The following is a 24,450-nucleotide window of genomic DNA, read 5'->3' on the forward strand; positions in this document are numbered from 1 at the left end:
CTGGGAAGGCCCCGAAGCCCCGCCTCGCCGGACGTGACGTAAAGGGGTATGGGCCTTGTCTGGCCCCTCCCGTCTCCATTCGCGCGGTGAACCGCGAGCGCCTGGAGCTGGTCCAGGTATGGTGTGGGGCGCCGGGATCCTGGTCCCGGATCAGTGGGGTCCCTCGCAGCACCCTCGCAATTAACCCTACCTCCCCACGCCCTCGAGTGACTAGGTTAGTCTCCCTATAACCCCCGGCGACGAGTCCAGCAGCGCGCCCATTCTTCACGCAGCGCCGGGAAGGACTGTCGAAGAGTTGGGAATTCCACTTGCGTGAGTTCGAGACCCGCCTCTGCTAGTTCCTAGCTGTGTTACCTTGAACGAGTGACTTCCTCTCCCAACCCCCTGCCCCAGCCCCAGACTCAGTTTCTCACCTGTAAAATGAGGATACATTATATTACATTATTGTTTTGAAAAATGTGTGTTCAATGCCACAAGAGCCAGTCACTTTTACCAACTGGGAAACTGAGGCCCAGAGCAGTAAAAGAATTTGCCTAGGGTTAAATGACGGGCAAAACCAGGGGGTCTTAATCTCTGAAGCTAGAACGCCTGGTTTCAAATCTTGGCTCCAGCACTTACTTCTTGGATGACCTCTTCCAACAGACTTGTCTCTTCAGAGACAAGAGCATTTATATTTGTATACGTGCTTGTATAATGCCAGGAGCTGTATACCCAAAATCTTGTTAGGTAGGGATGATCATCATCCCCATTGCACCGTCAAGGAAACAGAGGCACAGAAAGGCAAAGCGGTGAGTGAAGATCACACATCTAGGGAATTCTGACAGTCCAATGGTTAGGACTCTGTGCTTCCACTGCAGGGGGCCTGGGTTCGATCCCTTGTCGGGGAACTAAGATCCCGCAAGCCGCCTGGAGAGGCCAAAAAAAGGGAAAAAAAAATCTAAAAGTAGATTTTAACTTTGGCCCATCTAATCCAAAATTTGCGTCTTTGGTCACTATTTTTTAAAAATATTTATTTATTATTTTATTTATTTTGGCCAAGCCAGGTCTTAGTTGCAGCATGCATGCGGGATCTATTTCCCTGACCAGGGATCAAACCCCGGCCCTCTGCATTGGGAGTGCAGAGTCTTACCCACTGGACCACCAGGGAAGTCCCTTTGGTCACTATCGACTGATACAACTTGATTTTGAGGCTGGGGGTGTTGGAAGAAGAGCCGGAAGTAAGAATATTTTCTGTAAATCAGTCCTGCCTCTGCTCAGAATCCTCAGTGGTTGCCATTCTACTCAGGAAAAAAAACCACAGTCTTCACCGTACCTGAGCTGGCTCTGCTTACCTCCCAGACCTCATCTAATCCTTGTCCCCTCACTCACTCTGCCCATTGGCATCTTTGCTATTTCTCTGAGATATCTTCCAGCACAGGGACTTTACACTGGTTGTTCCCTCTGCCTGGAACATTGTTTCCTCAGCTATTTCAATCGCTCCTTCCGGTATTTACTCAAACGATGTCTCCTCAATGAGGCCTTTCCTGACGACCCTATTTAAACGCACACTCTTCCCTCTTCTCCCTGCCCTTCCCTGGTTTGTTTTTCTCTTTAACAAGTGTCACCTTATTACATATACTTATGTATTTTATTGTGCCTCTCATCAGAAGCCAGCACCAAGAGGGCAAAGATTTTTGCCTGTATTGTTCCGTGCTGTGTCCCCAGTGCCTAGAAAAGCATATGGTAAGCGCTCAATAGAAATTTTGAAAAGAACAGTTTTTCTATAAGAAATTTCTCTCATGTATAGAGCTCTTGTTCTGTACCAGCTCCGTGCCAACCTCTCTACAGACACTATTTCACTGCATCCCTTTCTCACACTGAGCAAGAGGGGATGCCATGGCCCCACTTTATAAATGGGGACACTGAGGCTCAGAGCTCTGCCAACCTGTAGTCTTTGCTTGTAGCCACCAGGCTATTTGATATGATCTCATGTATCTGATACCAGGCTTGGTACCATGAGTCAGCCCTGTAGGATAAGTTATTGTCATAGGTGCTTTTTATATATTTTGCCCCCAAGAGTGAGCTGCCACCTAGCTCCTGAGTCAGACCCTTGTGTCTGGAAGAGTACAGGGGGTGGTTTCTGTTTTGAAACAGTCACCTGGAAAGGGGCGGTGGGCACAGACCCAGGGCTCTAAAATGAGTCATCTCTTTACAGACCAATGGGAAGTCATAGCAGGTCCCCCTAATGCATCATACATGCTGGGAAGCTGAGATCCAGAAAGTGTTGAGGCTCTTCTGAGGTCACGTACAGGGACAGAGACAGGGAGGTCTGATTCCTGACAAAGGGGGTTAGACAGGGTTTGGGGGAGGAAGTTCTGTGTGGGGAGTGTCATATCCTCTCTCCCAATGGTGGGAGAGATGTCCCAGCCAGCTGCTTCTATTCCAGACTGAGAAGAGGGGTGAGTCAGTTTATTGGGGGGGGGGGGAAGCAGGCTTTAAGTCTGTCCTCCCTTCCCCATCAACATCACACACACCCAGATGGGCTGGGAGCTGGTTTTCTGGGATGCCAAGGCTCCTGAGTCAGCACTGGGAATCTTGGCTGAGTGTGTTCTGGAAAATGTCAGGCCTACAGGAAACAAAGGGCTCCCACTCACACCATCCTGCAGGTGGGCGGGGAGCTGAGAGAGCAGGGTATAGGAGGGAACAGGGGCCCAGTGTGCAAAGGGCTGGGTGTGAGGGGGTTTATGCACACCGAGGGAAACAGTTGGTGAGCAGGGCAGGGGGGTTATATGTGCAAGGGAGGAGGTTGGGTACCAGGATATGGGTATTTGAAGCTGAGGGTGAGTGTGCAAAGTGGAGGGGCTCCATGTGAAAGGGAAATGTTTGCTGGGAAGATGTGTGTTCAAAGGAGAGATGTTGAGCCTACTAGGGGTACAAATAAGGAAAACGGAGGCTGACAAAATGTTCGCGCAAAGTTGAGGTGTGGAGTTTGTAAAGGAGAGGAATGTTTGTAAAATAGACGTGTAGGAAACTAAAAGGTCCGCCGCGGACAAGGCACTTTGAAGTGAGTGGAAGGGCACAAACTGGCACGTGAGCGCTTCGGGGCCGTGGCCCAGCCCACCCTACCCTACCCTACCCTTGGGCCGTGGCCCAGCCCACCCTGAGGCCCTTCCTCTGGCCCCGCCCCCTCACATACAGCGTTGCTTATTTTGTGCCAGTCAGCGATCTGCTCCTCCGTCATTCGCTAGATGACCGGAGGGGGCGGGCATGAGAAGAAGACTGGAAATGCAGGAGCCGCCCCCCCCCGCCCCCACCCGCACGCGTAGCTGACCCAGAGCCGGGGAGTGGGTGCTTAGCAACCGGGGGAAGTACCCAGTAACGGGGTTGGTAGGGGGGAACGCCGGAAGAGTTGTGGGCGCCTAGCAACCGAGGGGAAGGCGGTGCCTAGCAACGACGGGGGTGCTCAGAGGAGTGGAGAGGTAGCCCTGGAGGATCTGTGGGTGTCTAGCAACAGGGGAGGACCCTAGCAACGGCGCGGAGTGGGACCAGGGAAAGTGGTTTGGAGAGGTGTTTGGGAAGAGCTATGGGTTCTTAGCAACGAGAGAGGGAACCAGGCGAAACTGGGGGCCTGTTAACAAGGGAGGAAGTCTTTGGTGGTGGGAGTCTTAGGGTGGACACGGAGGAATGTGAGGCAAAGACGGGCAAAGCAGGGAGGTCAGTCCCACAATTCCTACCCGAATAATCCCTCCTCTTCTCCCCCAGACAATGTGGCTGGAGGTGGGGGGCCTACTACGGGGGACCTGTGGACAGTGGGGCCGGACTACTGGTCTGCCTTGTGGGGCCCTGGGGCCTGGGCCCCTCTGCTGGGTAAGAGGCTGGGGAGGGGTATCCAAGGGGAGGAGGCTGAGGGAGGCTTCAGGGAGTCAAAGGACAGGGAGGGGTCTAAAAGGGCCAGGCCGATGGTACGTCCTCCACTCGTTACCGGTGTTCACGTCTCTTGCAGGGGCCATGTGGGGGTCCTTGGATCCAAAAACTTCACCAGGATGGGCCTGGCAGGGGCCTGGGTGAGGAGGATATTCGCAAGGCACGGGAGGCCCGGATCAGGAAGACACCCCGGCCCCAGGTATCATTGCCCCACACCCAGCAACACCCCATGAAGGCAGCTGGCCTCCCGAGCTTGGGGAACGGTGTGGTGGCAGGTTGGTTGGACTTCCTGGGTGCTGTGTCCACCTTTTCCCACTCAAACCTTCTCCCCGTTTCCCAGCTGAGTGACCGTTCTCGAGAACGCAAGGTGCCCACCTCCCGCGTCAGCCGCTTGGCCAACTTTGGGGGTAGGTATGACTGTGGGAGATTGTGACCTAGATCAGAGGAGGTGACATTTACACAATGAAACAAGGGAGAGAGTGGATCAGAGACAGAGAGAGGAGGGAGATATGAAAAAAGAATGAAGGCAAAGTCCTGTAGAACCAAGAGAAATAGAGAGGAATGTTGTGTTTATTGAGAACTTGGAATGTGCAGGGCCCCATACACGTGGTCTCTGCACTGAATCAATGAGTGTTTGTTTCTGTTCTATAGATGAGGAAGTGGAGGCTAAGGGAAGTGAAGTGATTTGACCCCGGGTCATGCAGCAGGATTATTCAAACTTCAGGTCACAACTTGCATGAAATAATTTTCTTTTAATTATTTATTTACTTATTTATTTATTTTTGGCTGTGTTGGGTCTTTGTTGCTGCGTGCAGGCTTTCTCTAGTTGCGGCAAGTGGGGGCTACTCTTCGTTGCAGTGCGTGGGCTTCTCACTGCAGTGGCATCTCTTGTTGTGGAGCACGGCTCTAGGCGTGCGAGCTTCAGTAATTGTGGCACGTGGGCTCAGTAGTTGTGGTGCACGGGCTTAGTTGCTCCGCAGCATGTGGGATCTTCCCAGACCAGGGCTTGAACCCATGTCCGCTGCATTGGCAGGTGGATTCTTAACCACTGCACCACCAGGGAAGCCCTGCATGAAATAATTTAGCAGGTTGCAATCAGCATTAAAAAGAAGAATGGAGGACTTCCCTGGTGGTGCAGTGGTTAAGAATCCGCCTGCCAGTGCAGCGGATACAGGTTCAAGCCCTGGTCCGGAAAGATCCCACATGCCGTGGAGAAACTAAGCCCGTGTGCCACAACTACTGAGCCCACGTGCCACAACTACTGAAGCCCGCGCACCTAAAGCTTGCGCTCCTCAACAAGAGAAGACATCGCAATGAGAAGCCCACGCACTGCAACGAAGAGCATCCCCAGCTCGCCGCAACTAGAGAAAGTCCGCACACAGCAACGAAGACCCAACACAGCCAAAAAAAAAAGAAGAAGAATGGAAAATATGTGTACATGTAGAGTAAGGGAGAGTCTTGTTTCATGAAGCATTATATATACATCGGTCTCTACCAGTTATAATGCAAATGTCTTCTTTACTGTGGATCACGGTTCAGGTTTTAAAGATACCAATTGAAGGAGTCAAATACACTGGTTAGAGCTTTGGCACCAGGCTGCGCGGGGTTCAACAGGTGATTCTGCCGCATCCTCACTTTGTGACTCTGGATAAGTTACTTAACTTCTCTGAGCCTCGATTTTCTTTTCTGTAAAATGGAAGTTTTTCTGTAAAATTTCTCTCATGAGGGTGTGAGGACAAAATGAGTCAATGCATAAAAGGCACTGGGAATGGTTCCTGGCGTGGAGAAAAGTGCTCAGAAAATGCCAACTATGATTATTTACAGAGATGGTGACAGTGAAAGAGGCAGAGTGACTCGAGATGTCTTTAAGGACAAGGAGACAGAGGAGGCAGAGGAAATCAGAGCCTAGACAGACATGCCGGGTGGACGGAAGGGCAGAGATGGAGAAATAACTGACTTAGAAAAGGAGAGGTGAGCATGAAGAAGAGGAGATGTGGACAGAGAAACAGCAGTCATAGGAAGACAGAGAGTCCTGGGGGGATCATTTCGGGGCTTTCTTACCCATGGCTGCACACTAGAATCATCCGGGATGCTTAAAAGAAAAAGAGGGCCTCCCTGGTGGCGCAAGTGGTTGAGAGTCCGCCTGCCGATGCAGGGGATACGGGTTCGTGCCCCGGTCTGGGAGGATCCCATATGCCGCGGAGCGGCTGGGCCCGTGAGCCATGGCCGCTGAGCCTGCGCGTCCGGAGCCTGTGCTCCGCAACGGGGGAGGCCACAACAGTGAGAGGCCCGCATACCGCAAAAAAAAAAAAAAAAGAAAGAAAAAGAATTCTGGGCTTCCCTGGTGGCGCAGTGGTTGAGAGTCCGCCTGCCGATGCAGGGGACACGGGTTCGTGCCCCGGTCCAGGAAGATCCCACATGCCGCGGAGCGGCTGGGCCCGTGAGCCATGGCCACTGGGCCTGCGTGTCCGGAGCCTGTGCTCCGCAACGGGAGAGGCCACAACAGTGAGAGGCCCGCGTACCACAAAAAAAAAAAAAAAAAAAAAAAAAAAAGAAAGAAAAAGAATTCTGAGGCCTCATCTCAGGCCAGTTCAACCAGAACCTCAGTGGTAGGGCCTGGGCATCGTATTTACAAAACCTCCTCACATGACTCCGTGTGCAGCCAGGGGTGAAAACCATTAACCCGGGAGACAGAGACAAGGAGAGAGGGATGGAGAAAGAGGTAGTCTCACCTCCAAGGGAACCTCAAGCAGGGAGAGTGTGAGTAAGAGACTGATTGGTAGACAGAGGGATGCAAAGAGCTGACTACAAAGAGTTGGGAGACAGGTGTACATAAAGAGAGAGAGGAGAGAGGGTCAGCAGGGTGGGGAGGGGGTGGGGGAGGAGATCTCCCCAGGGCAGACGGGCACTCAGGCTCCTCTCTCACTCCCCAGGACTGGCTGTGAGCTTGGGGCTGGGAGCACTAGCTGAGGTGGCCAAGAAGTCCCTGCCCAGAGGACGTGTACAATCAGGTACGTGAGCCACGCTGTCTGGGGTCCACACCCTGGCTTTGCTGTGTGACCTGGGGTAAGTGGCTTCACCTCTCTGAGCCCCAGTTTCCTCAACTGGAGAATGGAGCCGATGATAACGTAGCCACCTCTTAGGGTCGTGGTGGAGTGCTCAGAACAGGGTGAAGCTGTTGTCAGGATGGTGTTGAGTAGAAGCAGGTCATGAGAGAAAAAAATGTAAGCCATCCAGAGTTGAGTTCTTAACTGTGACCAGGAGAGGAAGCGTGAAAACAGGAGTGCCGGTGAGGGTCTGTGGACAACAGAGACGGACTGGGCTGTGTAGAGATCAGCATTGTGGGTACGATTCCGCAACATGTCGATGTTTTGAAACAAAAACGGGTGGATGGGCCTCCCTGGTGGCGCAGTGGTTGAGAGTCCGCCTGCCGATGCAGGGGATACGGGTTCGTGCCCCGGTCTGGGAGGATCCCATATGCCGTGGAGCGGCTGGGCCCGTGAGCCATGGCCGCTGGGCCTGCGCGTCCGGAGCCTGTGCTCCGCAATGGGAGAGGCCACAACAGTAAGAGGCCCGCGTACCGCGAAAAAAAAAAAAAAAAAACGGGTGGATATTCTAGATGAAAAAGAGACTAGAGAGATAATAACTGACAAATGAAATGTGTGAGCCATGGTTGGATGTTTGAAAAGAAAATAACTATAAAAGACTTCTGGGTGGGCTTCTCTGGTGGCGCAGTGGTTGAGAATCTGCCTGCCAGTGCAGGGGACACGGGTTCGAGCCCTGGTCTGGGAAGATCCCACATGTCGCGGAGCAACTAAGCCCGTGAGCCACAACTACTGAGCCTGCGCATCTGGAGCCTGTGCTCCGCAACGGGAGAGGCCGCGACAGTGAGAGGCCCACGCACCACGATGAGGAGTGGCCCCCGCTCGCCGCAACTGGAGAAAGCCCTCGCACAGAAACGGAGACCCAACACAGCCAAAAATAAATAAATAATAAATAAATTTTAAAAAAGAGAGAGAGAGAGAGATAGAAATCTAAACACTTAAAAAAAAAAAAAGACAAGACTTCTGGGGACGATTGGAAAAATCTGAATATGACTGAGTAGTAGGTATTCAAGAATTAGTGTTAATTTTCCTGGGTGTGGTGTTGGCATGGTGATCGTGTAGGGGATTATTCTTATTCACACAAGTTGAGTGCAAATCAGTCAGCAAAACTATTGGTCAGTGTCTGGGTACACATGCACAGATAAAGTGGGTGAGGCAGCTTGTTAAAACATTGAATCAGGTGTGCAGGTATTCACGGTGCTATGAATCCGGTCTTTCTGTCTATTTGGATCTTTTTCAAAATAAAAAGTTGCGAGTAGGGCTTCCCTGGTGGCGCAGTGGTTGAGAGTCCGCCTGCCGATGCAGGGTACACAGGTTCGTGCCCCGGTCCGGGAGGATCCCACATGCCGCGGAGCGGCTGGGCCCGTGAGCCATGGCCGCTGAGCCTGTGCGTCCAGAGCCTGTGCTCCGCAATGGGAGAGGCCACAACAGTGAGAGGCCCGCGTACCGCAAAAAAAAAAAAAAAAAAAAGTTGCGGGTAGGTGGAGGAACAGGCTTTAGGGTGAGGCCAGACTGAATCCACACCCTGCTCTGCCACTTCTGCGCTGTGTGCCCCGAGGGCCAGGCACAGTACCTCTCTGAATCTCTTGCTTCCTCATTTTGAAAATTAAGGCATTGGTAGTTCTTACTTCCTGGGGTGTGTGGAGGTTCAGCCAGAGAATCCACAGAGACACTTAGAATTCTGCCTGGCACAGGCTGAGCCTTCAGTAAAGAACTCAATAAGTGTTTTATGAAATAAGTAAAAATAAACACTTTATTGAATAATATAATTTGTATATAGAACTGTGCACATATCATAAGTGTATAGCGTGGTTCATTTTCACAGAGTGGATGCATCTGTGCACCCAGATCAAAAAACCCTAGACCAGTAATTCTCAAAAACTTTTTGGTCTCAGGATCCCTCTACACCCTTAAAACTGAGGAATGGATAAACAAGATGTATTATATCCATACAGTGGGATTTCATTCGGACATAAAAAGGAATGAAGGGGCTTCCCTGGTGGCGCAGTGGTTGAGAATCTGCCTGCCAATGAACGGGACACGGGTTCGAGACCTGGTCTGGGATGATTCCACGTGCCATGGGGCAACTGGGCCCGTGAGCCACAACTACTGAGCCTGCGCGTCTGGAGCCTGTACTCCGCAACAAGAGAGGCCGCGACAGTGAGAGGCCCACACACTGCGATGAAGAGTGGCCCCCGCTCGCCGCAACTAGAGAAAGCCCTTGCACAGAAACGAAGACCCAACACAGCCAAAAATTAAAATAAATAAATAAATAAATTTATTTTTTTAAAAAAGGAATGAAGGACTGATCCATGCTATCGTGTGGTTGAATCTTGAAACACTATCCTAAGTGAAAGAAGGCAGAGACAAAAGGCCACTTTTTTTTTTTAAGGCCACATATCGTATGATTCCATTTATCTGAAATGTACAGAAGAGGGAAGTCTACAGAGACAGAAAGTAGATTAATGGTTTCCAGGGACTCAAGGGGAGGTGGATGCAGAAAATGGGAGCGGGTAACTGCTAACAGGTTAGCAGTGATGAAAATGTTCTGAAATTGATTGTGGTAATAGTTGCACAACTGAGTATACTAGAAGCCATTGAACTGTGCACCTTAAAATGGGTGAATTATATCATATGAATTATATCTCAATAAAGCTATTAAAAAATAGAATGAGAACCCCAAGAACTTGTTTATGTGGGGTTGTATTTATGGATATTTGCTATATTAGAGATTAAAACTGAAAAAAATTTTAAACACAAGAATATACACACACACACACACACACACTCTCTCTCTCTCTCTCCATCAGCCGTCAGAGCAATGACAACATCACAGGTCGCAGCTTCTAGAAAACTCTACTGAACATTTACGGGTGAATGAGAGTAAAAAAGGGCAAATAACATATGAATATTATTATGAAAATAGTTCTGATCTCACAGACCCTCCTAAAGGGTCTCAGGGCGCCCCCAGAGCACACTTGGAGAATTGCTGCCCTTGTTCTCCAGAAGCTCTTCTCGTGCTGCATTCTGGTACCTCCCCCCTCATTAAGGGTCACCACTGTCTTGGCTTCTGACCCCCTGCGATTAGTTTTGTCTGTTTCTGCTCCTTCATACGCATGTAATCAGACAGTGTATTCTCGTACATGTCTGGTTTGTTTTGCTCAGCATTCTATTTGAGAGATGCATCCATGTTGCTGTGAGCAGTTGTACGTTGTTTATTCAACACTGTAATAGTCACCCTGTGACTATTCCACAATTCCTTTGTTCGTTCTCCTGATGGTCATTTGGGTTGTTTCCAGTTTGGGACTGTTACGAATAACACTACCGTGAGCCTTCTTGGAGTATCTGTTGGTGGACACATATATGCCTTTCTCTTGGGGATATACCTAGGAGGCAAATTGCATCAGGTATAGGTGTGTGCTTTACTGGAAACTTCCCAGCTGCTTTCCAAAGGGCTTGGGCCATGGCACTCTCATAGGCAGTGTTGGCGTTCAGGTGCTCCTCATCTTTGCCAACACTTGGTATTGTCTTTTTTGTTTTAGCCATTCTAGTAGGTGTGCAGTGGTGTCATACTGATTATTTTTGTGGTTGCCATACTAATGATTATCCTCTCCACCCCAGAAGGAGGCTCCCGGCCGGGCTCCAGCCTTTTCCTTTCGGAGGCCAATGCCGAGCGGATTGTGCAGACCTTGTGTACGGTTCGGGGGGCCGCCCTCAAGGTTGGCCAAATGCTCAGCATCCAGGGTACAGCATGATCCTTGACTCCTGACCCCTGACCTCAGTTCCACCCTACCCCACCTACCACCAAGCCCCAACTTCAGAGACTCCCACAGGGGCCCCTCCTGGCCTCTCCCCTCACTGCTTCCCTCTTCCCGATGTCTCCCTAGACAACAGCTTCATCAGCCCCCAGCTGCAGCGCATCTTCGAGCGGGTTCGCCAGAGCGCTGACTTCATGCCCCGCTGGCAAATGCTGGTGAGTGCCCAGAGGGGGAAAGGCTGGTGAGGGAGGCATGCCCCTCCTGCCTGGCCCTCCTGTCTTCATGGCTGTGCTCCCTGTCTCACTCTGCGCCTGTGTCCCCATCTGTTAAATGGGGACCACTAAAGCACACATCTCAGGATTGTTGTGATGAGTCTATGAGAGAACGGTGTAGAACACTTAGTCGAGTTCCTGGCAGGCTCAGGGCTCTGTCAGGGCTGTTAGAGAGCCGGTGAATGGGCTTCCCTGGTGGCGCAGTGGTTGAGAGTCCGCCTGCCGATGCAGGGGACACGGGTTCGTGCCCCGGTCCAGGAAGATCCCACATGCCGCGGAGTGGCTGGGCCCGTGAGCTGTGGCCGCTGAGCCTGCGCATCCGGAGCCTGTGCTCTGCAACGGGAGAGGCTGCAACAGTGAGAGGCCCACATACCGCAAAAAAAAAAAAACCAAAAAACAAAAAACGGTGAAGTGCTGTGGTCAGGGACCAGACTTCAGGAGTTCAAACCCTGGCTCTGCCACTTACTACCTGTGTGGTTAGACATGTGGCCTGCCCTCTCTGTGCTTCAGTTACCTCATCTGTGATTGCTGGTAGTGATAGCAACGGCCACATCATGGGGCTATGGAAATCAGTGTATGTGTAAAGCACTTTGAAGGGTCCCTGACACCCCGTGAGTGACATGCAGGTGTTAGCTCTTCTTATTACCGGTCTTTTAATTAAAGGAGGGAGTTGTCTGTAAGTAGATTGGCACAGTGCCAGGCACTGAGTAAATGCCTGGGCGAGGGTGTGGAATCCAGAATCCAGCTGCCTGCCTTCTGAGCTCTGTTTGGCTCCCTTGCCATGTGACCCTGGGCAATTACTGCCCTTCTCTGAGCCACTCTATACAGGGCCCAGCCCACAGGAAGCTCTCTGTAAATTTTAGCTCTCCTTTATCACATTAACTTTTGAGTTAATAATATACGGGTATATACAATATACGGGTATAATGAAGGATTATTATCAATCTTAACCCTACATAATAGCAATCCACACATCAGCCCACACAGCCTCGGGAGTATGGGCTCAGGCTGGGCCTCCCAGTCTGCCAGTGCCTGGCTCATCACCTTGGTCAAGAGATCTCTCTCTGAGCCTCAGTTTCCTCATCTGTAAAGTGGGGTAGCAGCCAAGAGCTTGGCCCAGGGCCCCGCGTGTGGTGAGCGGGCTTATTAACGGGCAAAGCGCTCAGCACAGAACGTGAACCCGGCTGCCTGAAACCATGATGATGATTGTCTCGACCACTGTCCCCAGAGAGTTCTGGAAGAGGAGCTCGGCAGGGACTGGCAGACCAAGGTGGCCTCTCTGGAGGAGGTGCCCTTTGCCGCTGCCTCCATCGGGCAGGTGCACCAGGGCGTGCTGAGGGATGGGACAGAGGTGGCCGTGAAGATCCAGGTGAGAGCGGAGGTGGGGCGGGGGTGGGCTGGGCACCCGGCCGCCCCAGAGGGGTGACTCCCATCCTCCTCCCCTCCTCCCCTCCCAGTACCCAGGCGTCGCCCAGAGCATCCAGAGCGATATCCAGAACCTGCTGGCGGTGCTCAAGATGAGCGTGGCCGTGCCGGAGGGTGAGGCGCCCAGTCCACCCTGACTGTGGGAGGGTCGCCCTGAAGAGGGAAAGCGGGGCTGGATGGGGGGGGCGGGGAGAGGTGGAGGGCCAGCTCGGGGCAGGGTGTGCCCGTGTGTGTGTGAGCCTGAGTGAACGCCTCAGTCTGCGTGTTTGAGACAGAACAAAGGGACACCAAGGCGGGGAAAGCCCAGAGTAGTATGGGCGTGTGAGAAAAAGACAAACTCAGAGATGCCAACAGGAGCCCAGACCGAAATCCAGAAACAGACACACAGTGGGTGTGTGGAGAGGGACTAGAGGCCTGAGAAAGAACCGCAGAAACAGGAAGGGAGCGTAAGTGGGACCTCGCGTGTGTGTTACAGCATGTGAGACAGCGCCTGGGGGAGATGGAGCAGAGGTGTGTGTGTGTGTGTGTGTGCGCGCACACACACACGGAAGAGCGAGCGAGGGAGAGAGAGAGGAGAGAGTGAGAGAGTCAGGCCCAGAAGTAAGCTTCAGAGACACTGAGAGCAGTGTGAGAGATTATGAAAAAAAGGACAGAGAGGGACTTCCCTGGCGGTCCAGTGGTTAGGGCTCCACGCTGCCACTGCAGGGAGCCCAGGTTCGATCCCTGGTCAGGGAACTAAGATGGGAACTAAGATCCCACGTGCCACGAGGTGCGGCCAAAATATTTTTTAAAAAGAAAAATGGACAGAGAATAGGCGGCAGATGTGACTACGATAGGGGCCTAAGGACCGCTGTGTGTGCCTGAGAAAGAGACCCGAGCAGAGAGGCTTCCGCGGAGCCCGCAGTTGTGTGAAGGACAGCGGTGGGGTGCGTGGCCAGACAGTGCGGGGAAAAGGCATGGAGCGGACGGGGTGAGGGACGGTGAGATGGGGACAGGGTGAGAGGCACGACTGGCAAGAGAAGACATCCCTGAGCGGGAGCCTGAGGGGCCGGGCAGGGGGCGAGGGGCAGGCTGTGGCCTTCCCTGCCTGACACGGCTGCCACCCCTCAGGCCTGTTTGCAGAGCAGAGCCTGCAGGCCTTGCAGCGGGAGCTGGCTTTGGAATGTGACTACCGTCGTGAGGCGGCTTGTGCCCAGAACTTCAGGTGAGCTGAGGCCCCTACAGGCCCCTGGAGGCCCCCTTCCTCCCTCCAGCTTCCCTCCCGGGCTGAGAGGGAGGTGGATGCCCTCACAGCCTCCGGCAGCTGGAGCCCTGGGGTAGGGCTGGCAGACTCTTTCTCTTCATTTGTTCATCCATCCATGCCTTCACTCATTACTTCGTTCACACCCTGTGTCCTCTGTGAGCTCAAGCAGGTCACTTCCTCTCTCTAAATGTCTCTACTTTCTCATCTGTCCAATGAGACGCAGAACCACTGCGGTCTGATGGGGGAGACAGACTTGTCAACAGGCACTCCGTCACACGAGATACCGTTACACCCACCGGACTAACAGAGATGAAGCAGTCTGTCTGTGTCAAGAGTTGGCGAGAACGGGGCTCCAGGGCATCTTTTGTACACTGTGGACAGAGGGAGAAATTGATACAAGCATTTTGGAGAATGGTTGGGCATCATCAAGCCTCAGTGTTCACATCCAACCCAACAGTTGCCCCCCTGGCTAAATACTCTAGTGACCCTTAATGCCAGTACACACCATCAGACTTTTCCAGAATACTCAGAGCAGCAATAGCCCCAAACGGGAAACAACCCAGATCTATCAAATTCATCCAACAGGGTGGATAAATAAGTTATGGTATGTTCATCAGCATAATTCGTACAGCATCAAGAATGAATGAACTACAGCTACATGGAACAGTGGTTGTATCTTAGAGGCATCATGATAAGTGGCAATTAATTACACCTCAGTGAGACCTTCCACAGCGTGGAGCATGGCCCACACATTTACGGAGCCCGGCTCTGTAGATACGAAGCCAGAGAAAGGGCAGTAGAAGGCAATGGTTAGGGGCATGGGCTCAGATGTGGGATCCAGTCAGGATCCAGTCCTGGGTCAGCCCTTAACAGGCTGGGTGGCCTTAATCCGCCCAGTGGCCTTAGGAGAACGTCCTCCTCAGGGGGAGTGAGAATAAAAGAGAATTGTGCTGACTGAACGTTCAGCAGAGTCCTGCCCTATGAGGAGCGGATCAAACGTCAGAGATTTGACAAACAAGGACAAGAGTACAAGCCCCCAAAGCAGGACCTGGAGATGGAGAGTGTCAGGTGGGCTGGGCCAGAGCGCTCCAGTGTGGGATCTGGGGAGACCACCACCTCACGGGGGCACTTCCCAGTGCTCTTAGGATAAAACGCACATCATTTCTCATTTCCCCGGCTCCTCCCCATCTCCCTGTCCCCCTACCCGCTAACTCCAGCCATCCCACAGGTCCCCAACCAGAGGCCTCGCTCATATTCTTTGCCTCCCAAACCTTGCATCGACACACCTATCTCGATCTATTATTGGTCTGTTTGTTTGTTAGAGTGTGGTCTCTGCTGTGTGTGGGGGGGGGTCACGTCTGGGGCTCATCTACTGCTCTGTCACCCAGCATCGTCCAGCACAGGGATGGGCACCGAGCAAGGTTCTTTCCCTTGATTAGCCAGTGTTCAGAATAATGACTCCAAGGAGTGGCCAGTTGAGTATCACTGTGGACTCGGAGATTTGTATATGAGTGACTATTTTTTGGATGGATTAATTGATAAGTTCATGAGAAAGTAATGCTTAATTAATACACTGAGTTTATCCTGGGGCGACCAACAGAGAAGTGTTTCCAGAAGGGAGGTGGTAATTGGGTCTCCAGTGGCACCCAGCTTAGGGGCAGACACAGGGTGGGTGCCATGGAGATATTTGTTGAATGAGTAAATGCGTGAATGAATGAAATGTCTGAATGAATGTCAATCCAACCAGGTACGGGCCATCACTCCAGACAGACAGGAAAGAGGAGGGCAGGAGGAAAGGCAAGACAAAGGCTGTTCATGGAAGACTCCTCAGAGGAGGGGGAGGCCTCAAGCAGGACCACAGGGGCCTGAAGTGTTAAGTCCCATCCCCACCCCTCCCATCCGCCCCAGGCAGCTGTTGGCAGACGATCCCTTCTTTCGGGTGCCAGCCGTTATTCAGGAGCTGTGCACGACGCGGGTGCTGGGCATGGAGCTGGCTGGAGGGCTCCCGCTGGACCAGTGCCAGGGCTTGAGCCAGGACATCCGGAACCAGGTACATGGGGCTCCTGGGACAGTAGGGAGGGTGCTGCTCTGGGGCACAGCTGACAGGGCAACCCAGACCCATGGTCCCTCTCCAGGCCTCAGAGGGCTTTACAGGGGCACATGGCTCTGAGATGTCTGTTACTCCTTCCCACCCCAGATCTGCTTCCAGCTCCTGAGGCTTTGTCTTCGGGAGCTGTTTGAGTTCCGATTCATGCAGACAGACCCCAACTGGGCCAACTTCCTGTATGATGCCTCCAGCCACCAGGTTGGTTCCTTGTGTTGTGTGTCAGGGTACATTAGCTGCTGTAACAGATATTTCCCAATATGGCAGCAGCTCAACACAGTAGTAGTTGATTACCCATGTAACAGGCTGGAGTGGCCCTCCTCCATGCAGTGCGTCAGGGACCCAGGCTCCTTCCCTTTTGTGAGTGTGCCATCCCCTCGGACTTGAAAGGCTCTCCTTCCAGTGCAAGGGCAAAGAGAGATTGAGAGGGTAACCCACTGTCTAACTGCTTCGGCCGGAAGTGACCCATCATTCCCTTCACCATTCCACTGATAAGAACTGGTCATGGGGCTAGTCTAGATGCAGGGGATGCTGGGAAATGGAGTCCCTGGCTAGGCAGTGGCTTCCTAGTGGCAGTGGAGAAGAGGGAGCACCACTTTTGCAAGGCAGTCATCATTACCACACCCATCATTCATTTAGAACACACCAAGCACCTACTGCCTCTTGAAAGTGATGCCAAGGCAACCCTGATCCTTGCCTTCCCAGAGTTCCCAGTCCAATGCAGGGACCCATCACCAGACAGTGTGACCTGTAGTTAATACCTTGATGAGGAAGCACAGGCGAGGGGCCAGTGATGGGAGAGGCACAGGGGGCAGTGGGAAGCCAGGAAAAGTGGCTGACCCTGCCTGGAGTGGGTGGGGTCAAGGAAGGTGAAACCAGAAAGATGAGAGAAGGACAGCCATCTAAGGAGCAGGGAAGAGCATACTTGGCAAAGGACACAGGCTATCCAAAGGCCTGGGGGTGACAGTTTGGACTGAAAAACTCTCAGAGTGCATGGTTGCTAAGTGGCTCTCCAAAGTGGTCTGTGCCATTCTGTCCCCAGAGGGGTCTTTCTAAAACACAAATCTGGCCAAGCTGTCCCTTCTACAGCTTCCAACACCCTCAGGATCAAGTGAGCCCTGTGCTGAGTGTGACATGGCCCCACTTAGTCCAGCCTCAGTCCCTTGACACCCTCTTCCCCCGCAAGTGCACAGACAACCTGCATCCCTCCAAGGCTCGCACCCCAACGGGGGTGTTTTCCTTCCTCGGGTGTGGTGATAAGAGGCCTGACGTTGATCTACTGGGTCTCAACAGCAGTTTTTGTTTTAAAAGGATAGAATGTGTTGCAGATGGGAGGGATGCATATTACTTCAGGACACTTTTGTTTTATGTTTATGTGTGCATGTGCATTGGTGCCCAGGATAATCTACATTTCTTTTTTTTTTTAATAACTTTATTTATTTTATTTATTTATTTTTGGCCGCATTGGGTCTTCATTGCTGCGCGCGGGGTTTCTCTAGTTGTGGCGAGTGGGGGCTACTCTTCGTTGCGGTGGGTGGGCTTCTCACTGCGGTGGCTTCTCTTCTTGCAGAGCATGGACACTAGGCACGTGGGCTTCAGTAGTTGCAGCACGTGGGCTCAGTAGTTGTGGCGCGTGGGCTCTAGAGTGCAGGCTCAGTAGTTGTGGCACACGGGCTTAGTTGCTCCACAGCATGTGGGATCTTCCTGGCCCAGGGCTTGAACCCGTGTCCCCTGCATTGGTAGGTGGATCCTTAACCACTGCACCACCAGGGAAGCCCCTAATCTTCATTTCTTACCGTGGGTTATGATAAACAGTTTGAACTCCACTGTCGTAGAGAAACTTACACACATGTTCATGGGGTACTGCTTTTTTTTTTTGCCGTTTTTTAAACATTTCAACTTTATTTGGTTCATTTTATCTACATTCTTTATTTTATTTACTTTTTAAAATATTTATTTATTTATTTATTTATTTTTGGATGCGTTGGGTCTTCGTTGTGGTGCGTGGGCTTCTCCTGTTGCAGAGCACGGGTTCTAGGCGCATGGGCTTCAGTAGTTGTGGTGCATGGGCTCAGTAGTTGTGTCTCGCAGGCTCTAGACTGCAGGCTCAGTAGTTGTGGCACATGGGCTTAGTTGCTCCGCGGCATGTGGGATCTTCCCAGACCAGGGATCAAACCCGTGTCCCCTGCATTGGCAGGTGGATTCTTAACCACTGCGCCACCAAGGAAGTCCCTTTTTTTTGAATTTTTGAATTTTATGTTATTTATTTTTTTATACAGCAGGTTCTTATTAGTTATCTGTTGTATACATATTAGTGTATAGATGTCAATCCCAATCTCCCAGTTCATCCCACCACCACCTCCCCACCCCACCCCACCCCGCCCCTTTCCCCCCTTGGTATCCATACGTTTGTTCTCTACATCTGCGAGCACTGCTTCTAATAGCAAAACCTAGAAATAACCACAGTGCCCATCAAGCAGATAAATACAATATATTCATGCAACAAAATCTTACATGGCAGTGAAAAAATGAATGAATGAGCTAGAGCAATGGGGATGAATTGCAAAACCATGTCGAACACAAAGAATTTGCAGAATATTATAAATACCATTTATATGACGTTTTAAAATATGCAGAACATTAGTATGTTTTGTTCATGGATCCACATATGTATAGAAAACATAGCAACACATGCATGGGAATTTCAGGAAACAATTTACTAATAAAAATAATTTCAGGAAAGTGGTGACCCTGGAAGAGAGGGTGGGGATGGGGGGAGGTAGGATCAGGCCCCACTTAGATTGGTAGTATTTTATATTTTAAACTGGGTGGTAGGATTTGTGGGTGTTGATTTTACTTTCCCATATATTTTATTATTCTCCAGATTTTTTTTTCTGAGCCTAAAACATGTTATTATAAAAACAACTAGGACCCCAAAAATAAAAACCAGGTCCCGGGCTTCCCTGGTGGCGCAGTGGTTGAGAGCCCGCCTGTCGATGCAGGGGATGCGGGTTCGTGCCCCGGTCCGGGAGGATCCCACGTGCCGCGGAGAGGCTGGGCCCGTGGGCCATGGCCGCTGAGCCTGCGCGTCCGGAGCCTGTGCTCCGCAATGGGAGAGGCCACAACAGTGAGAGGCCCGCGTACCGCAAAAAAAAAAAAAAAAAAAAACCAGGTCCCTTCAGCTTCATGTGGGGGTGGATTGATGTGTGGAGACCGGAAGCCAGGAGCCCAGGGGAGGCAGCTGGGCGGGGACTTGGGCAGGAGGGGCAGTGTGTGGGGAGAGAGGGACAGACCCTGGCCCCCCCATAGACAATGGGCAGCACTGGTGGATTCCCAGTGTCCCTTTCACCATCCTTCATTTCCAGGTGATCTTGCTGGACTTTGGTGCAAGCCGGGAATTTGGAACTGAATTCACAGACCATTATATCGAGGTGAGTTCCCCCAATCCTGGAGTCTCTGAAGGGTGGAGCCTCAAGCCAGATAGTAAGGCTTGTAGAGAAGGAGAAACACAATATCTGGAATGAAGAAATAAATAATAGTGATATTAATAGCAGCTAACAAATACCAAGCACTTAATATTATGTCAGGCACCGTTTTAAGTGCTGTACATGTGGTAACTGATCTGAACCAGAAAGCAACTTTGTGAGGTGAGGACCATTTTTAACCCCATTTTACAGAGGAAGTAACTGGGGCTCTGAGACGTTAAGTCACTTGCCCAAGGTCACAGCAGACCTGGGATTCAAACTCAGGGAGTCTGGTTACACAGCTCATGTTCCCAACCCCTCACTAGCTGCCTCCTAAGAGAAAGGCCCACGATGGCCAGCCTGTCACCTCCCCACACCCGATGCTGTCCAGGGCCTTGGTGTCCAGCCTTGTGCTCACATACCTCCCCTCCAGCTGCTCCCTATTGAGCAGTTCTCTCTTTGAGAAGTGTTTCCTCACTTTATGTTGCCCGTCCTTCCCACCCAGAGGTTGATTTGTCTCAGAGCCCACAGAAAACACCATCTCATTAATTTGTTGAGATTGGACATTCGACCTGGGTCTTCTTTTTTTTTTTTGGTTGTGTTGAGTTCATTGCTGCATGAGGGCTTTCTCTAGTTGTGGCGAGCAGGGGCTACTCTTTGTTGCAGAGCACGGGCTCTAGGTGCACGGGCTTCAGTAGTTGTGGTGCACAGGCTCAGTAGTTGTGGCCCACGGGTTTAGTTGCTCCGTGGCATGTGGATCTTCCCGGACCAGGGCTTGAACCCGTGTCCCCTGCATTGGCAGGCGGATTCTTAACCACTGCACCACCAGGGAAGTCCCTCAACCTGGGTCTTCTAATCACTGGGTCATCAATTCAAACGTTCTCTGACCCCCCTCTGTGCCTAGTCCTATTCTAGGCAATACTGGGGACAACAGTGAGCAATGCAGTCTAGGTCTCTGCCTTCACAAAACTCACAGTCCAGTAGGGGGACAGACAGAAAGGACCAGAGTGATCAGGGCTGAGATGGGAGAATCACGGGGGACTGAGGGAGACCGGATGAGGAGCCTGGCCTGACCTAGGGGGTCAGGGAGGGCTTCCTGGAGGAGAAGACATCAGAGTTGAGACCTGAGGGATGAGGAGACCAATCAGGAAGAAGCTAAGGAGGGTACTCCAGACAGATAACATGGGCAAAGGCCAAGGGGTGAAAAAGGATATTCTGACTAGAGCAGCACTTCTCAAACTTTAATGTGCATGAGAACCCCACCACCACCATGATCATGTTAAAATGCAGATCCTAGGGGCTTCCCTGGTGGCACAGTGGTTGAGAGTCCGCCTGCCGATGCAGGGGAGGCGGGTTCGTGCCCCAGTCCGGGAAGATCCCACATGCCGCGGAGCGGCTAGGCCTGTGAGCCATGGCCGCTGAGCCTGCGCGTCTGGAGGCTGTGCTCCGCAACGGGAGAGGCCACAACAGTGAGAGGCCCATGTACTGAAGAAAAAAAAAATGCAGATTCTGGTCTGGAGTTAGGCTTAAGATGCTGCCTTTCTAACACGCTCCCAGGTGATGCCAAAGCTACTTGTACAGGGATCACACTCTGAGTAGTAAGATCCTAGAAGACCAAAGGGAAGTTCCCATTGGGACTGGGCAGGCAGGTGGGGACAGAGCAGGAGCCAGCAGTGAGGCTGGCAGTCACTCTGGGTCTCTGAAGCCATGCTTTGTAGCTTGTACTTTATTCGGGTGCCCTGGGGAGCCGTGGAAGGGATTGGAGCAGGGGAGGGACATAGAATTTGGAAATTCCTGAATAACGAGTGGTCTTTTAAGACAGGCCTGGGAGCCTGGGTGGGTGGGGGTTGGAGGGGGTTCTGGCCTGAAGACTGGGGGATGGTGGGGCCACCCTTTAGGTGGAGACGAGAAGGAATTGGTAACCCCCCTCCCCCACCCCACCCCCACACACATAGAGGCTCCTTGGGGCCCTTTCTGCAGGCCACTCGAGGCACAAAGCCGAGGCCTCTCTGGGTAGCTGGGACATCCCCTGCCCCTCCCCACCACAGGCCTGTTCCGCACGGCCCTCCTGCCTCCTCCCCAGCCTTTTCCAGTTTAAGAAAGGCCTGTCACACTGACCCCCCAAGGACCACAGGCGTGACAGATGGCCAGACAGGCTGGGGCAGGGGGAGCTGGGACAGAACAGAACCGCTAGATTTAATCCTGTATTCCCCCTCCTCCCAAGGAGGGGCAACTCAGTGGTGAAGGGTTCGTCCCAGCTCCCCTCCTCTCCTTGCTGTTCCCCACTCTGAGCCTGTTTCCTCGTCTGTGAAGTAGGGACCCTCCTATTTACCTCTTAATAGTAATAGTAGCTCATAATATTTATGGCCTTTCCTACACGCGGGCACCATGCGAAGCACTCCACAGATATACCTCCTTCATCCTCCAAGATCCTGGCCAGGAAGATGCTTTCATCATCCCCACTTCACAGATGAGAAAGCAGAGGCCCAAAAAGCAAAGCGACTTGCCCCAGGGTCAGCCAGCAAGTGGCAGAGCTGGGATGGAGCCCAAGCAGGCTGGCTCCCACTTCTGTCTGTCCATGTGCCCTCAACTCCTGCCCATCCTGCGTGGCTGGGGAGCTGCTTAGCTCCAAACACTGATTTGCTAAACAAGGGGTTTTCACCAAGGGCCTCCTGAGTGAGCGCCACTTGGGACTAAACCCAGCCGGGATCCCTGCCTTCCTGGGGCTCCAAGTCCAGGGCAGGAACCAGGCATCAACAGACATCAACCAGGTGATCACAGAGATGGCAACCTCAGAGGCAGTTCCGGGTCATGATCACATACTTGCCCAATTAAGTGTTTGGACCCATGGGTACCACTTGACATCTGCTTTCCTCTGTGCTGTTTCACTGTGGTAGTTTCCAGGCAGGCTCTGCCTTCCCAGCCAGGTGGGCAGAACACCTGACCACTGCAGCCCCCAGGCTCTGGAACAGTCTTGAGAGAGACACAGACAGGGGTAAGGTGGGGAAGGAGAGGCTTCTAGGTGAGACGGCTTAGGTAGATGAGAACAGAAGTGGTTACTGGCAGGGCCCAGCTTCCAGCTCCCACCTCCAGACCCCTCCTTGAACCCCTCTGACCCTGTGCCCACATCCATCTCCCCAGGTGGTGATGGCTGCAGCCAACGGAGATAGAGACCAGGTCCTGCAGAAATCACGAGACCTCAAATTTCTCACAGGCTTTGAGACCAAGGTTGGGAGACATGGGGCTGGTGTCTCTTGGGGGGAGTGGGGAGCTGCTTCTCTCTACTGGGGAAACTGTGGATGAGTGAGGAACTCTAAGGGGGCTGCTTATCTGTTCTGGGGGTTCTGGGGAGCAGGGGGGAATGGGGGCTGCTTGGCTACTCAGGAATCCTGAGAAAATGGGCACCACTTACCTGTTCTAGAGGGAGGAATGGGGGACTGCTGGTGGATATAGGGGGGTTGGGGAACAGAGGCTGCTTCTCTGTTCTAGAGAGAGTGAGGGCTATTTGTCTACTGGAGGCCCTGAGAGGACAGGAAGGGCCCTTTCTTTTGGGAGGAGTAGGGGGCTGCTTGTCTCTTAGGGGCTCTGGAAGGGGTGGAGGCTGCCTATTACTCTTTGGGGAGTTGGGGGCTTGTGTTTATACTTGACACTCTGGGGGAATGGAGGGCTGTATGTCCACACTGGTTGCCTCTGGTTTCCCCGACCCCTAGGCATTCTCGGACGCCCACGTGGAGGCCGTGATGATCCTGGGGGAGCCCTTCGCCACCCAGGGCCCCTACGACTTTGGAGCGGGTGATGCTGCCCGCCGTGTGCAGGGCCTCATCCCCGTGCTGCTGCAGCACCGGCTTCGCCCACCGCCTGAAGAGACCTATGCCCTGCACAGAAAGCTGGCAGGGGCTTTCCTGGCCTGTGCCCGCCTCCATGCCCACATCGCCTGCCGGGACCTCTTCCAGGACACCTACCACCGCTACTGGGCCAGTCGCCAGGCATAGCCACTGCCCGAAGCCTCCTAACCAGAGGGATGTCTGCTCCGACCCCTCAGAGACTCCATCTCGGGATTCCAGCCCCATAGCAGGCCATCCCCTGCTCTGAGGCCTCCTCCCCTCTCTGCTGCAGGTCTGGGGACCCACCTTGGGCTTGGGACTAGGGAACTCCAGCTTCATAGCCCCGTATCCTGCTCTCCCCACTCCAAAGGGAGCATCCAGGAACTCCACCCAGCTATTAATTTATGTCTGTCAACATGTGAGAGAGCCTTAGGCCCCTCCGCACTGCCATTGTGGAGATCAGACTCACCTAGACGGGGAGCCCCTGACCTCTGCGTCAGGTCTCCCCCAGATGTGGCCGGTGTTTGAACCTTCGGTCCTAATAAAAGTGGCCCTCCCCTTCCCCCAGCTCTTTTCTCTGTGCTGAGGGAGGAGGGAGAGGAGCTGGCAGGCTGCCTCCAGGTGCAGATGGCCAGCCCCCCTCCTACCCTGTTGTCTGAAAGCCCCAGTCCTGCCTGGGCCATCTGTTGCGGGGACCCTCCTTCTCCCCTTTCCCTACCCCCCACCCTGCCCCTTCCGCACGTGCTGACCACCTGCTCCGAAGGCTGTGGCAGCTGAGAAGGCCTCCCATCCCCCCCCCCCCCCCCCCCCCCCCCCGGCTCAGCCACAACACACACACCACCTCCCAGCCTCCTGGCTCCCTCCACTCGGCTCCCAGCAACCTCGCTTTTGCTAATGGGCCTTAATGCCCCTGCCAGCTGCTTTGCCAAACCCACAGGATTGGGCGGGTGCGGGGGCACTTGGGCGGCCAGAACCGCTCCCCGGTCCCAGCCTGGCGCCCCCGCCCCCAAAGCTGAACCGATCGCGCACCCGGACGCCGGGGTCTGTTCATTACCCCTCCTTTCCTGGCAAAAGTGCCTCGTCACCGCTTCTGCCCGCCCCTGCTGGGCTGGGAGAACCGTGGGGTTAGCTGGAAGATTTGGGGATGAGGGACCGCGAGGCGCCTCCCGAAGCAAATCTTTCGGACGCGGAACTTAAGGGGATCTGAGGTCAGGGGTCACGGAGGGGAAGGGAGCCCACGCCTGGATGGACCTAGGGGAACGTGTCAGCGAGATTCACGTGCGTGCTCAGCCCAGGACTGGCCAGTGGGCGTGGCGGGGCGGTGGCCACACCGGAGGAGGCGGAGTCGTGGTT

At 53.0% G+C, this 24,450-nt stretch overlaps 1 protein-coding gene and 1 long non-coding RNA gene across 7 annotated transcripts; one reads left to right on the forward strand and one right to left on the reverse strand.

Moving 5' to 3' along the window:
- Positions 1–57: 57 nt before the first annotated feature.
- COQ8B (coenzyme Q8B) lies at positions 58–23,657 on the forward strand. 6 transcript variants are annotated; one of them, XM_060083655.1, is made up of 16 exons: positions 63–312; positions 1,647–1,722; positions 3,742–3,846; positions 3,983–4,102; positions 4,244–4,310; positions 6,837–6,914; positions 10,629–10,751; positions 10,895–10,980; positions 12,266–12,406; positions 12,495–12,576; positions 13,573–13,666; positions 15,614–15,755; positions 15,903–16,010; positions 19,175–19,240; positions 22,415–22,501; positions 22,984–23,657. In XM_060083655.1, exons 2-16 carry the CDS (start codon positions 1,720–1,722, stop codon positions 23,263–23,265), a joined length of 1,584 nt encoding a protein of 527 aa, XP_059939638.1. In that variant the 5' UTR covers positions 63–312; positions 1,647–1,719; the 3' UTR covers positions 23,266–23,657. The 6 variants fall into 6 exon arrangements, with proteins under 6 accessions (XP_059939641.1, XP_059939638.1, XP_059939639.1 ...); XM_060083656.1 differs by having other exon boundaries at positions 10,632–10,751; XM_060083658.1 differs by lacking the exon at positions 1,647–1,722 and having other exon boundaries at positions 58–116.
- On the reverse strand, positions 18,984–24,337 carry LOC132479931 (uncharacterized). Its single transcript, XR_009530589.1, has 3 exons — positions 24,152–24,337; positions 22,097–22,246; positions 18,984–19,324 (listed from the first exon to the last, which is right to left on the reverse strand). It is a non-coding gene; the product is annotated as an uncharacterized LOC132479931 (long non-coding RNA).
- Positions 24,338–24,450: the final 113 nt, after the last annotated feature.

This window comes from Mesoplodon densirostris, chromosome 19 (genome assembly GCF_025265405.1).
Source record: "Mesoplodon densirostris isolate mMesDen1 chromosome 19, mMesDen1 primary haplotype, whole genome shotgun sequence".
In the NCBI taxonomy this organism is placed as follows: Eukaryota; Metazoa; Chordata; class Mammalia; order Artiodactyla; family Ziphiidae; genus Mesoplodon; species Mesoplodon densirostris.